Genomic DNA, 14,849 nt, shown 5'->3' with positions numbered 1-14,849 from the left:
AAAAGTAAATTTTTAAGAGTTTCTGGTATTTGTGATAAAAATTATGTAAGTTTATATGTGATTTTAAAATTCAGCCCACAAACTCCTGGCACATAACTAATGTGATCCTTGGTATTGTAAAGATATGGCAAGCAAGCAGTACATTAATAGCTTTAGCTCTCTTGGTGTCATAACTACTTAGCATTTCCCATTTTATCATGATATGCGTGTCACTAAGCTTTTTTAAATGTATGTGTAAGCGGGGGAATAGTCCCGCTATTGTGGGGAACTTTCCTGGTTTCTGCACTACCCCGGTGAAGTGGGCTAGCGAAAGGATCTAAGTCCTCGCTCCCACTTCCTTTACCCAGTGGCCTCCCTGCCCTTGAGGACTCTCCTTCCACTCTCCTGTCTGGCAGAGTCCTCGTAACCCCAACAAAGCTGGGCCCAGGATTCCTGGGGGCTCGATCCCCAACCCTGCTGTGGTTACCTAGGACAGGGGCTAGGGTGTCCCCACTCCGGGGTACTCTCTCTGCACTCGGCACTTCTCTGACCCACTGACCATTACATACAATTGAAAGCAAATGCAAGTTATTTAATCAACAATTAATTTTAAAAAGAATAAGGAAAAATGGGAAAGGTTAAAGGAAACACATCAACCCGCTCTGTGGCACAGAACATCACAAACAGTGTCTCTGGAATGTCAGGGCAGTTCACAGTCTGTTCCTTGTAAGTCCCAGGCCTTCTTCTCAGGCCCTGGCTGTGTTGTAGGGATGCTGTGGGTTGGACACTTGCTCTGGTGGTGGCCAGACACTCTCAGGCTCTAAGTGATAGGACCTTCTTCCCAGTGTCGCCCCCGCCCTGTCGGGGTTACGATCCAAGCCTGGCCTGCAGAGCCTCTTGGCTGAGGCGTCTGCCTGTGCTGGGCCCGCTGCCCAGGGTCCCCCTCGCTCTCCCCAGCTGCTCACCGCACCCAGCTCCGGACTGCTCCAGCCGCAGCTCCACCACGCTGTCTCAGCACTGCTACTGCTGCTCTGCCTCCAGCTCCCTGGGCTGCTTCTTTGGCCCCTCTGCCTCCGGTTGCTACAGCTCTGCTCCCAAGACAGGTCTGCTCTGCAGGCTGCTTCTGTGACTCTGCTCCCAGCACTGACCTGCTTTCTGGGCTGTTTTCCTGGCCCCTCTGGCTCCGGTTGCTGCAGCTCTGCTCCCAGGGCAAGTCTGCTCTCTCTGGGCTGTGCCTCTAGCTTTGGAGCTGCAGCTCTGCTCCCAGGACAGGGTCTGCTCTCTCTGGGCTGCTTTTCTGGTCCCTCTGGATCTGGCACAGCTCTGCTCCCCAGCTCAACTTGGGCCCCTACTTTCTCCTTAGCTTGGCCCCACTCTGTCTGACCCAGGCAATTCCAGTTCACACGGAGGACGGGACCTCCCCAGCCTCCTGACTCCCTGATTAGCCTGCCCGCCCTGTCATTCAGGCTGACCTGGAGCACTGGCCTCTCCCGATTGTTCCTGGGGGCTGTCAGTCTCAGGGTCCTGATTCCCCATTGACCCTTCCCCCTTTTTAGTACTGGGAGCTAGCAACTAAAACACCCGCACTGAATGTTAGTAAGGGGCCAACAGTCCCTTTACATATGCAGTGAAGCATAACTCACCCTTCATGCCAGCCACGCGTTCCAGCACTGTGGTGTCTGAAATGTCTAATAACAGAGCAAAATCAAATGCAGGTGGGGATAAAGGTAGATCTTTTGGGGCTGCTGGGTCTGTAACTAGGGAGGGCTTCTTAGACTTCTCATCCTTTGCTTCTCCTTTGTCCGGATCACTCCCTGTAAGTGCTTTTTCAAGTAGTTTTGCCTGGTTTATTGTCATCGGAAATCCATCCATGACCCATCCCTTCTTCTGGGGTGTTCGTTTAAACATAAACAAGGAACTATAAACATGTAAAGAAACTACTTTAACTTAGTATTAACATTTATAATAAAGAGTTTTCCTATAATTCTGTGATTTGAAATTAGGTAGAACAAAATATCATGAAAATTCTATAAAATAACAATGTATGTCATTAAAATTAACATGGCAAATCAAAAGATTTTCCAAACAGAAAACCGCAGAAAACAGGACTAAAACGAAACAAAACAAAAGGACTGCAATTTTCTGGAACAAACACTATGGGACTGATCTTTATACCATGAGAAAAGATGCCAATTTTCTGTTATCTGCCAACATGTGGAACAGCAGCAGCAAATAACAGATTTCTAGAGGGAGGTGCATGCCTTGACCAACTTGCCTATTAGTTCAGAGGAGGTGAAAACTATTCCATGAGTTACTCTATTTCAATGGAACTACTCACGGAGTCAGGTATTATTCACCATGAGCAAGAATGGCAGTATCTGCCCTAAGAAACATATAATTATTTAGCATATAATTATGTTTGAAAGCAAACTACACTATTTCATACTTAATAGCCTCCACCATGATGTCAACTAGCAATTCATCAGGAATATTTTTTCCTTTCTTCAACAATTTCTCTGATGCTGCACCAAGACAGGCACGAACAGATAGCTGTGGAAAAGAGCAGTTAAAAGAATATGTAGTACTAATAATATCATGTTCAGGAAGTAATAGTAATAATATCATGTATCATGTAGTACTGATATCATGTTCAGGAAGTTCAGAGCACTAAATTTTAAAGTGTATGCATTCCACTGCACATTTAAAGCACGTATTCAATTCCGGCAAGATCCTCAGCAGGTGTAAACTTGCCTAGGATCTTGGTCATTACATGCAAAAATTAATGTTAGACAATGTTAAGGTTGAAAATTGAAGCATTTAAAAAATCAGGAAATTTAAAGTTAAGAAGCCTGATCTGGATCTCACTCTGGTTTTACACTGATGTAACTCTACTGACTTCAATGGAGCCCAGTCCTGATTTACACTAGTATAAGATTATAATCAAGACTGAGGTTTTTACAGCAACATTTAATCTGGTTGGTGTCACCAGAGTCATGCTCTCTATAGGTCTTCAGGATATTCCCACATCCTGCTTGTTGAGTAAGGTACTACTTAGTATAAGCCTAACATAATCTAGCCCTAAGGAATAAACATTTTAATATTGGTAGGGCCAATATATTAACAAATTCTGTGAATGCTCTGGATGTGGTAATAAGCAGATTTAAAAGCATGGAAAATATGCGATGAAGAGCAACGTTCCCTCTAATTTTTGACAGTCCATGTGCACAAAAAACTTTTTCTGTGCAAATTTTTGACAGGTTGTGTGCGCAAAAAATTTCTTCTGTGCAAATTGTGCTTCTGTGCAAATTTTTGTGCACGCAGTGTTTCACTGTGTGCGTGGGGTTTAGGATCTGTGTGCATGCACACAGCTTAGAGGGAACAGTGATGAAGAGGTATTTGTGGATAATTCTGATGACATAGATGACAACAAAACCAACACAGAAAATAAATCCAAATTTGTGTAGTAACTTTGAGTAAAGTTATCACTTTTCATATTTTATATAGTCCATAAATTAAAAATAGTAAGAGAAAAGTTCAATATTAACCGGCTTTGTTTAATAAACAAACATTTCATATATCTATACATGGTGGAAGTCAAAGTCAGTTTACATACTTTAGATATTTCATCCTTACTCTCACTTGACTTCATTTCTTGATGAGAAGATTCTTTTCTGCCAAGACCATTACCTAGCAATAACAAAACATCAGTAAATATTACTTTTATTATATTAACATTCATTATTAATTATTATTATGGATACATAATATCATTACATAATATTTTTATTTAGTGAGTGCTGTCAGTGTTCTCTGCACTAGTCAGAACACAGGGGGAGGCACAGAAACTATCCCCAGGAGCTTATTATCCGTAATTATTTTACTATAATGTCTCCTTTTCAGTCTATTTATTTGTTTATTTTTAAGAGACAAACCATCAAACTCTTACTCACATGAATAGACTTTACTCCTGAGAACTAACTTCAATAGGGCAACTTGCATTAGTAAGGACTACACACAGAAGAAAGAGTTTTCAGGACTGTGTGTTTTTCAGGGCAGGATTCTTGTCTTCATACCTCTCTATAAAGCACCCAACATATTGTTGTCACTCTCCAAATATAAAATAATAACTATTTTGGTTTTTTTCTCCTTCTCACACTATATGATGCCACAAATAGTCAGTGAGGAATATGGCTTAGTACTGTAAACACTTCTCCATGTACTTGAGTTTATGCACACAAATAGACTCACTGATTTCTGTAAGACTACACATGTATCTGAAGTTAGGTATGTGTTCACAGGTCTGGGGGCTATGTCCATGACAAATTTCAGGTTTCAAACTTCAAACAGTTTTTGCTGGAGTCATATTCAAAAAAGAGAGGTTAACATTTTCTGACCAAGGGAAAATACTATTTTCAACCTCCATATCCTAATACAAGGAAGCTGAAAAAGTTTCAACCTCAGAGATGAATGTTTCGGAAAACTATGAGTATGCGGAAACAAGGGTTATAATGGGAACTTTTGCAAAGCATGAGCTGTAGTGGGCACTAACAAACACCTGCTAGAACATATAAGCAAAAAATCAGCAGGGGATGGAGAGATCCTCTTTTTTGCCATTCAAATCCAGACATCAAAATTATTTAAAAGAAATCTAATTAACTCTACACATTTTTACCTTTGGTTCCATCAAGTGATGCGCTCTTTGGCACGGTTTCAGAAACCTTAGATGCTGAAGCTGAAGGGGGCCTCTTCAGGACCTTTTATAAATTAAGCAATCACGAACCACATTTCTTAGTTTTCATAACATTAAGCAAGAATAGTTTTTGGATATTTTAAAAGTATTTTATTGAATATTCAGTTATTTAAACATATATAAACTGATTGTCAGGTGCATAACAGCAGAATAATCTATAGTACAACAGTAAGAAAAAGTTATTAATGTCAGCCTGGAATGATGAGTGTAAGTATTATTTTGATATTGATGGTAACTTGAAAGCAAATGAAAAGTTGGATGGAGTGACAGGAAAGAGAGGGTTGTTATTTACTCATGACACTACTCAAATTCAAGTAAACAGAGCAGGCTAGAAGGCAATGATCACTTCAGATGTCCTCTGTCCTATGGTCCTGGTCCTGCGACACTGACTTCAATGGGAGCGGGATCAGGTCCTATATAAATCTAACCCCGGTCTACACTACGAGTTTAGGCCGAATTTAGCAGTGTTCGATAGATTTAACCCTGCACCCATCCACTCAACGAAGCCATTTTTGTCAACTTAATGGGCTCTTAAAATCGATTTCTGTACTCCTCTCCAATGAGGGGATTAGCGCTGAAATCGACATCACTGGGTCGAATTTGGGTTAGTGTGAACACAATTCAACGGTATTGGCCTCCGGGAGCTATCCCACAGTGCTCCATTGTGACTGCTCTGGACAGCACTCTCAACTCGGATGCACTGGCCAGGTAGACAGGAAAAGCCCCGCAAACTTTTGAATTTCATTTCCTGTTTGGCCAGTGTGGCAAGCTGATCAGGACAGGTGACCGTGCAGATCTCATCAGCAGAGGTGACCATGGAGTCCCAGAATCGGAAAAGAGCTCCAGCATGGACCGAACGGGAGGTACTGGATCTGATCGCTGTATGGGGAGACGAATCCGTGCTATCAGAACTCCGTTCCAAAAGACAAAATCCCAAAATATTTGAAAAAAATCTCCAAGGGCATGAAGGACAGAGGCTATCACAGGGACCAGCAGCAGTGCCGTGTGAAACTTAAGGAGCTTAGGCAAGCCTACCAAAAAACCCAAGAGGCAAACGCCTGCTCGGGGTCAGAGCCCCAGACATGCCGCTTCTATGATGAGCTACATGCAATTCTAGGGGGTGCCCCTACCACTGCCCCTCCCCTGTACGTGGACTCCTGCAAGGGGGGAGTCTCACACAACAGGGATGAGGATTTTGGGGATGAGGAAGATGATGAGGAGGGGGAGGTTAAAGATAGCACACACCAGGCAAGTGGAGAAACCATTCTCCCCGACAGCCAGGAACGGTTTATCACCCTGGAGACAGTACCCTCCCAACCAGGGCTCCCGGATCTTGAAGGCGGAGAAGGCACCTCTGGTGAGTGTACCTTTGTAAATATAATACACGGTTTAAAAGCAAGCTTGTTTAATGATTACTTTTTCCTGAAGACTTGGGATGCATTCGCGGCCAGTACAGCTACTGGAAAAATCTGTTAACATGTCTGGGGATGGGGTGGAAATCCTCCAGGGACATCTCAATGAAGCTGTCCTGGAGGGACTCCAAAAGCCTTTGCAAAAGGTTTCTGGGGAGGGCAGCCTTATTACATCCTCTTTGGTAGGACACTTTACCATGGCAGGCCAGTAGCATGTAGTCTGGAATCATTCCATAAGAAAGCATGTGGTCCCGGTGTTTGCTGGCATTCAAACAACATCCATTCTTTATCTCTCTGTGTTATCCTCAGGAGAGTGATATCGTTCAGGGTCATCTGGTTGAAATAGGGGAATTTTATTCAGGGGATATTCAGAGGTGGCTGTTCCTGCTGGGCTGTTTGTCTGTGGCTGAAAAGAAATCATCCCCACTGTTAGCCACGTGGTGGGGGGTGGGGGGTGGGGTGAAGCGATCATCCCAGAGAATTGGGTGTGGGGGGGGGGTTGGGTAGTGTGTAGTTGGGTTTGTGCTGCATGTTAACCCAAAAACATTAGCCCCTCCTTTTAAATGGCCAAATGTGTCTTTTTCAATTTTACTCTCCCTTTTTTTCCTCCCGCAGCTGCAAATGTTTCAACGCTCCCCCTATCATCTCCGTCCCATAGGCTAGCGCAGATAAGAAGGCGAAAAAAACACACTTGCGATGAAATGTTCTCTGAGCTCATGCAGTCCACCCAAACTGAAACAGCCCAGCAGAATGCGTGGAGGCAGACAATGGCAGAATCCAGGAAAGCACAAAATGAAAGCGAGGACAGATGGCTGGAGCAACAGGAGAGGTGGCGGCAGCATGATGAAAGGAGGCAGGATGCAATGCTGAGGCTACTGGAGGATCAAACTGATATGCTCCAGCATATGGTTGAGGTGCAGGAAAGGCACAGACCGCCACTGCAGCCCCTGTGTAATCAACCGCCCTCCTTCCCAAGTTCCACAGCCTCCTCACCCAGATGCCCAGGAACACGGGGGAGGGAGGGGACCTCCAGGCACCCAACCACTCCACCCTAGAGGACTGCCCAAGCAACAGAAGGATGGCATTCAATAAGTTTTGAAGTGTAGTGTGGCCTTGTCCTTCCCTCCTCCCCTCCATCACCCAGTGCTTCCCTCCTGGCCCACCCCTCCTGGGCTACCTTGACAGTTATCCTCCTATTTGTGTGACGAATTAATAAAGAATGCATGAATTTGAAACAACAATGACTTTATTGCCTCTGCAAACAGTGATCGAAGGTGGGAGGGGAGGGCGGTTGGCTTGCAGTGAAGTAGAGTGAACCAAGGGGGCGCCATAAACGTCTCCCCCTTACTCTCACAGATATTGTGGCGCACACAGCAAGCAGTAATAACAATGGGAATATTGGTTTTGCTGAGGTCTAACCAATTCAGTAAACTGCGCCAGCGCGCTTTTAAACGTCCAAATGCACATTCTACTACCATTCTGCACTTGCTCAGCCTGTAGTTGAACAGCTCCTGACTACTGTCCAGGGTGTCTGCATACGGCTTCATGAGCCATGGCATTAAGGGGTAGGCTGGGTCCCCAAAGAAAACTATAGGCATTTCAACATCCCCAACAGTTATTTTCTGGTCTGGAAAGTAAGTCCCTTCCTGCAGCTGTTCATACAGACCAGAGTTCCTGAAGATGCAAGCATCGTGTACCTTTCCTGGCCATCCCACATTGATGTTGGTGAAACGTCCCTTGTGATCCACCAGTGCTTACAGCACCATTGAAAAGTACCCCTTTCGGTTTATGTACTGGCTGCCAAGATGGTCCAGTCCCAAGATAGGGATATGCATTCCGTCTATCACCCCACCACATGTAGGGAATCCCATTGCGGCAAAGCCATCCACTATGACCTGCACATTTCCTAGAGTCACTACCCTTGATAGCAGCAGCTCAGTGATTGCGTTGGCTACTTGGATCACAGCAGCCCCCAAAGTAGATTTGCCCACTCCAAATTGATTACCGACTGACCGGTAGCTGTCTGGCGTTGCAAGCTTCCAGAGGGCTATCGCCACTCGCCTGTGAACTGTGAGGGCTGCTCTCATCTTGGTATCTTGTGCTTCAGGGCAGGGGAAAGCAAGTCACAAAGTTCCATGAAAGTGCCCTTACACATGCGAAAGTTTCGCAGCCACTGGAAATCATCTCAGACCTGCAACACTATGCGGTCCCGCCAGTCTGTGCTTATTTCACGGGCCCAGAATCAGTGTTCCACGGCATGAGCCTGCCTGATAGCCACCAGGATGGCCAAATTGCTGGGGCCCGTGCTTTGAGAGAAGTCTGTGCCAATGTCCTCATCCCTCTTGTCACCGCGCTGCCATCGCCTCCTCGCCTGCTTTTGCAGGTTCTGGTTCTGCATATACTGCATGATAATGCACAAGGTGTTTACAATGCTCATAACTGTCGCGGAGATCTGAGCGGGCTCCATGCTTGCCATGGTATGGCGTCTGCAGGAGAGCAGAGTGGCAGCGGAAGCACTTGTTCAATGATGATGGTTTGTAGACCTACTGCACCGTCTGCAGCAAGGACACAACAGCTGAGCGGGGTGCAAACTTGCCGTGTTATGGCGAGACAAGAGCAGCCGAGCAGAGTTGCAGAGGAAGCAGCCCTGCGAGACCATCAGGAGAGCGGAAGCGGTGGCTGACGACCTGCAAGGTAGATTCATGAGAGCAGGAGAGCAGAGTTGCAGCGGAAGCGGGAGCCCATGAGAGACAACATGGAGAAATTCGCTATCGAGACAAGAGCAGGAGGAGGAGAGCAGAGTGGCAGCGGAAGCGGTGGTTCGAGGATGACGGTTAGCAGTCCTACTGAACCATCTGCTGAAAGCAGTATGGCACCCGCATGGAAAAAAGCCACGAAACGATTGTCTGCCGTTGCTTTCACAGAGGGAGGGGGAACTGACGACATGTACCCAAACCACCCGCGACAATGTTTTTGCCCCATCAGGCATTGGGAGCTTAACCCAGAATTCCAATGGGCGGCGGAGACTGCGGGAACTGTGGGATAGCTACCCACAGTGCAACACTCCGACAGTCGATGCTAGCCTTGGTACTGTGGACGCACTCCGCCGACTTAATGCGCTTAGTGGGGACACACACAATCAACTGTATAAAATTGCTTTCTAAAAATCGACTTCTATAAATTCGACCTAATTTCGTGGTGTAGACATACCCTAAGAATGGTTTGCAGTTGAGGTTGAAATCATCATTTTGTCATACTGCACAAAGGGAGTATTCTGGCATTTTCTCATATCCAAAGGAAGCACTCTTGCATGGCAACACCACATTAATCTACAGTTCTATAGATGAGGCTGATTTACTCTTCCAGTACGAGGCTAAGTTATTTTTCTGTCACCAACAGTTCTTAAAAATAATCTTTCTCCAGTGACTCAAGATTTTAGTGCATTAATATAATAAAGACAACAAGGAGTCCGGTGGCACCTTAAAGACTAACAGATATATTTGGGCATAAGCTTTCATGGTCAAAAAACCCACAAAACCTTATGCCAAATATATCTGTTAGTCTTTAAGGTGCCACCGGACTCCTTGTTGTTTTTGTGGATACAGACTAACATGGCTACCCCCTAATACTTAATATAATAAAGGACAATCAGGTCTGTACTCCTTTCCATGCCTGTATTCAGTGTAAGGTTCCTCCTACTTAACAGAACATCCTAATGTGGGATTATTACTAGGCAGCTCCATACCATGTGGACTAGCAAGACTTTCTTATCAGCAGGACTGGTATCACCACCTATTACTAAGGTTGCCCAACACTCCTCATTATCAGTCTTTTTTCAGTTTCTTATACCTTTTCGAAACTTTAACTATTTGGGCTGAAATTTTCTATGCTTGGAATATTTGGGAAAATTTCAGACGAAAGGGTCCAGATGTTTCCAAGACTGAGGTTAAGGAAAAATACGTTGTGTTGCCCACATTAAAAAATTATGGTAACCTTTTCTTTGAAATGGTCTGGCATCCTCATGCTTTGGAGCAGGGACTTGAAATCTAGAAGAGAGGTGGCCTTTGTGTCTGGGATGGACCTTTTTCCATCCCCATGACAATCCACCTAAATTTAGCCAAATTATAAGACTTTGAAAAATTACCTGTTCACATGCGCTCAATAGAGACTTGCTAGAGCTTAACCGTTAAAACCTCAGAATACTCCCTCCTCTCTGAGCATGCTTGAGCCTCTCACAATCCCAGTGCTGACCAGACTGTGCATGTGCCATCCCCACAGAACAACGGACCATGCTACAAGGCTACAGAGGTACTTTCCCTGTAACTGCTGCTCTGGGTCAGGGTAGTAGGGCTGGGGCCTGGAACTGACAGCAAGAAGGCTGTCTCTCCTGTGCTCTTAATGACCCCCCTTCTGGTACCCAGGCAGAAAGGGAGCAGGAAGGAGTCTGCTTTGAATATAGAGGGGATAAAGCTGGACATGGGGAAATAAAAGGAGTAGACTGGGACAAGGAGTCTTGTGATGATAAAAAGAACGCTAAAAAAAAACACTATTAAGGTGTCAAAGCCAACCCCTCAAAAGTTAGGAAATGTCAGAATTAAGACCTGTGCAAGTCTTCTATACCTGACTCATCTCAAAGAAGAGGAAGGAACATGACCAATATACTTTCCCCCTAACCTGCTCCACTGTTCCTTATAACAGTTAAAACCAAAATGAAACTTGCACTTACTTCATTTTGTTTCCCAGAACCCTCTGCTTCTCGTAAAATCAAGCTGCTTTCACTTTTCATTTCACTCTCATGGAAAGCTTTGATGGTGTCCTGGACCAGAGTATCAATAGACAATACCTGAATGTTGCAAGCTAATAGACAGAAAACATTATTGTGATAGGTTTACATTTTGGAAAGAATGTAAAGAGATTATTAAATGCAATTAAATTAATTCTAACAAGGCAGCTTTATTAAATGCAATGCACATTTCTTTTGGTTTGGGTTTTTATTGGAGTTTGTTCCCACTGACACGACACTACAGCCTGTACAATGTACATTGGTAACTGCAATTAGTCTGTTTGCCATTTTATAACCATCTACAGAAAAGTTCTGTGAAAACATTTCTCACCAGTTCTTTACTTAATAAATTCTGAAGCAGTAAAATTATTAGGTACAATGAATTAACAGTAAACTTTTATATTCAGAAACTTTTCATTTTACTTGGGAAGGTGGAGAATAAATTACACGGAGCCAGACCTTGCAAGTTCTGATGCATCTGAGGCACCTATCTTGCAATGAGCTCTGCACAGATGAAGGGGTCTGACCACAAAGAGCTTATTGTAGGGACTGGGGCTTAAAAGAGTATAAACAAAACAAACAAACAATAAAAAAAAAGTCTACAGAAAAAAACCTTCTACCTTCTTCCAAGAACTTTACACAGGTGCTTTTTCCACTAAAAAGCTTTCCTAAAACACATCCCTGGATAGGAAATGGAGGAAATACAGGTGGTGGGGGTTCAGGCGTTGGAGGGTAGACAATGTCCATCAATCTATGAACCACATGACCCAATATATTATTATTAGGTGGAGGTTTGCTTCCACTGTGCTCTTCAGGTGGGCACCACTCACCTATCATACTCTGTATCAAAAACAAATCAGAGAATAATTTGTGACTCTGCCGTCTATTTCATCTTTTAAAAGATAAATACAGAAATAAATAAATAAATAAATAAATATTTTGCGCTTCTAGAATGCTGTATTTCATCCAAAGATATCACAGGGCTTTACAAACATTATTAATTAAAACTCATTAAAACCTATTTGAGGTAGGCATATATTATTTTACCCATTTTACAGACCAGTAAACCCATTCTTATCTGTTTTACTGAGAAATTAAGTAATTTGACCAATGCAAAAAACAAGTCAAGGGCAGAGTTAGGAGCAGAACTCAGGAGTCCTGACTTCAGCCCCCTACTTTAAACATTAGACAACACTGCTTCCTTATTACCATACACCAACATCTAGCTAAAACTTTCAGTAACATATTGTAAATTTATTTGATTTATTTCCTAAGCATTTAGTTAAGAAACTAAATTACACAGTGTTTTAAGGGAGAAAAATAACCATGAGAAATGTGGGCCAGGTCTATACTTCAAACTTTTGCTGGCATAGCTACATCAGTCAAGGATGTGATGAGGTATAATCTCTGACTGACACAGCTGTGCTGGCAAAAGTGCCCAGCATAGATGCAGTTATACAGGCAAAGCTGCATTTTTGCTGCTTGTGAGTGGAGGGAGGGCTGGAATAATCAATACTGGCAAAAGCATAGTTTTGCTGGTATGAGCTGTGTCCAAACTAGAAGCCCTTTGTTGGTACAGTATATGAGTATAGCTATACCAGCAAAGCACTCCTAATGTTGACCTGGCTGTGGGTTGATACTAACAAAAGAAAAAGGGAACATTTTATTAGGACTGGATAATTCTAACTCTTTAAAAAGACTTATTGAGAAGACAGGCCATTAAACAGCTTCTAGAGGACAAGTTTTGGCTTCCAACAACCTGGGCTAGATTCATGCTTGTAATCTAAAGGTTAAACACTTCGTTACCAATCTTTTATGTCATCCAGTTCTCCCTCTGAGCACTACTGAAAGACACAATATGTATTCAATCACACTACAGGTAAAATATAGTTATTTTTCCTATGTCTATTAACGAATAGATGATGTCTCAGTGTATTTCACACTCTTCAAATATAAACTTGATTTGTGCTTACTTATTTTCACATGGAGCATCCCATGGAAACTGTAACTAGATGTGATTACATATAACTATATTATTAGTGTAAATTAAAATGTTGCCTATTTTTCAAATAGCAAAACTTATTTTGAGCTATAAAATGTGCCCTCTAACATATCTCAGGGCAGATAAAAATGTATGAGAGGAGACAGGATCAACTTACTTGATCTCTAAGGGAATATCTACACTGCAGCTGGGAGAATGCCTCTCAGCCCTTGTAGACAGACACGTTAGCTCCAGTTGACCTCATGTGCTAAAAATAGCAGCATGGACATTGCAGCATGGGTGGCAGCACAGGCTAGCCACTCAAGTACCAGCCAGCCTGACCCCTGGGTCCAAGTTCACGTGGCTAGCCTATGCTGCCAAAACATCCATACAGCTATTTTTTAGCACACTAGATTGAACAGAGCTAGCACATGTCTGTCTACCTGGGCTGCGAGGCAAGCTCCTAGCTCCAGTGTAGACACACCTGTCAGACAAGGGGGAAAAGTGAATCCGTACTGCAGGGACTCTCAGTTAAGATCACCCAGTCACCAATTTTCTGGCCTTTAAATCTAAGGACTATTAGCTTTTGTGACTCTGATGACCTAAATTGTCATGATGGCTCACAGGGGAGAGGCAGGCCTGGTCTACATTACACAGTTAGGTTGACGTAAGGCAGCTTACATCGCCCTAATTATGTCAGAGTACACACTACAGCCTTGTCCCACCAATGTAAATGTCCTGCTACACCAACATAATAATTCCACCTCCACAAGAGGCATAGGGCTTATGTTGGTGTAGTTAGGGTGACACAGTGTCTGTCTAGATACTGCGTTACTTATATTGGCTGTTGGCTATCTTGTCAAAAAAGTCAGGCAGGTAGAGCCCGGCCCCCAGCTCTCCACTCCCAGTTGGGCTGCGCCCACCCCGCTCCCTATTCCCAGCCAGGCTGCTGCCCAGAGGCTTCCCGCTCAGGGACCCAAGAATCCCAGGCAGCTGCCCCCCACTCCCAGCTGTCAGTGTCCCTCACGTCAGTGGAAGCACTCCTAGTGAGGACGCACACCACCAACAGAAGGAGGGTAATGTGGACATCAGCCACCGCAGTGGCTGTAAGTCAACCTAACATAGGTCGACTTAAGTCTGTAGTGTAGACATGCCCTGTCTTTCAGACAGCCAAGACCCAAGTCATATAGGGATATACAGATCAAAGTCAGTACCTTGAATTGCACCTGGAAGTTAACTAAGATTCCATGTCGATCTAAATTTTTAAGAACATAAGAACAGACATATTGGATCAGACCAAATCTAGCCCAATATCCTGTCTTCCAATAGTGGTCAATGCCAGGTGCCCCAGAGGGAATGAACAGAACAGGTAATCAGCAATCCATCCCGTTGCACATTTCAAGCTTCTGGCAAACAGAGGCAAGGTACACCATCCCTGCCCATCCTGGCTAATAGCCATTTATAGATATATCGTCCATGAATTTATCTAGTTCTTTTTTAAACCCTGTTACAGTCTTGGCCTTCACAACATCCTCTGGCAAAGAGTTCCACAGGTTGACTGTGCGTTGTGTGAAAAAATACTTCCTTTTGTTTGTTTGCTGCCTATTAATTACATTTGGTGATCCCTAGTTCTTGTGTTATGAGGAGTAAACAGCACTTCCTTATTTACTTTCTGCACACCAGGCATGATTTTATAGACTTCTATCAGTAGTCTCTTTTCCAAGATGAAAAGTTCCTGTCTCATTACTCTCCCCTCACATGGAAGCTATTCCACACCCCTAATCATTTTTTGGCCCTTTTCTGTACCTTTTCCAATTCCAATATACCTTTTTTGAGATGGGGCACATAGTATTCAAGATGTGGGTATATCATGGATTTATATAGAGGCAATACGATATTTTCTGTCTTATTATATATCCCTTTCACAATGATTCCCAACATTCT

The 14,849-nt window shown here is 43.8% G+C and overlaps 1 protein-coding gene across 1 annotated transcript in view; it reads right to left on the bottom strand.

Annotated features, from left to right (window-relative positions):
• LOC141987269 (sperm flagellar protein 2-like) overlaps positions 1–10,957 on the bottom strand; it is a 68,038-nt gene extending 57,081 nt beyond the window's left edge. The window contains exons 1-4 of the mRNA XM_074952470.1: positions 10,868–10,957; positions 3,593–3,666; positions 2,426–2,529; positions 1,623–1,897 (exon numbers count right to left, since the gene is read on the bottom strand). Of these exons, the coding sequence (XP_074808571.1) occupies positions 1,623–1,897; positions 2,426–2,529; positions 3,593–3,628 (415 nt within the window). The 5' untranslated portion in view covers positions 3,629–3,666; positions 10,868–10,957. The remainder of the gene's footprint in view (positions 1–1,622; positions 1,898–2,425; positions 2,530–3,592; positions 3,667–10,867) is intronic.
• Between the last annotated feature and the right edge of the window lie 3,892 nt (positions 10,958–14,849).

This window comes from Natator depressus, chromosome 5 (genome assembly GCF_965152275.1).
Source record: "Natator depressus isolate rNatDep1 chromosome 5, rNatDep2.hap1, whole genome shotgun sequence".
Classification (NCBI taxonomy): domain Eukaryota; kingdom Metazoa; phylum Chordata; order Testudines; family Cheloniidae; genus Natator; species Natator depressus.
This window is presented reverse-complemented; position numbering and strand designations above follow the sequence as displayed.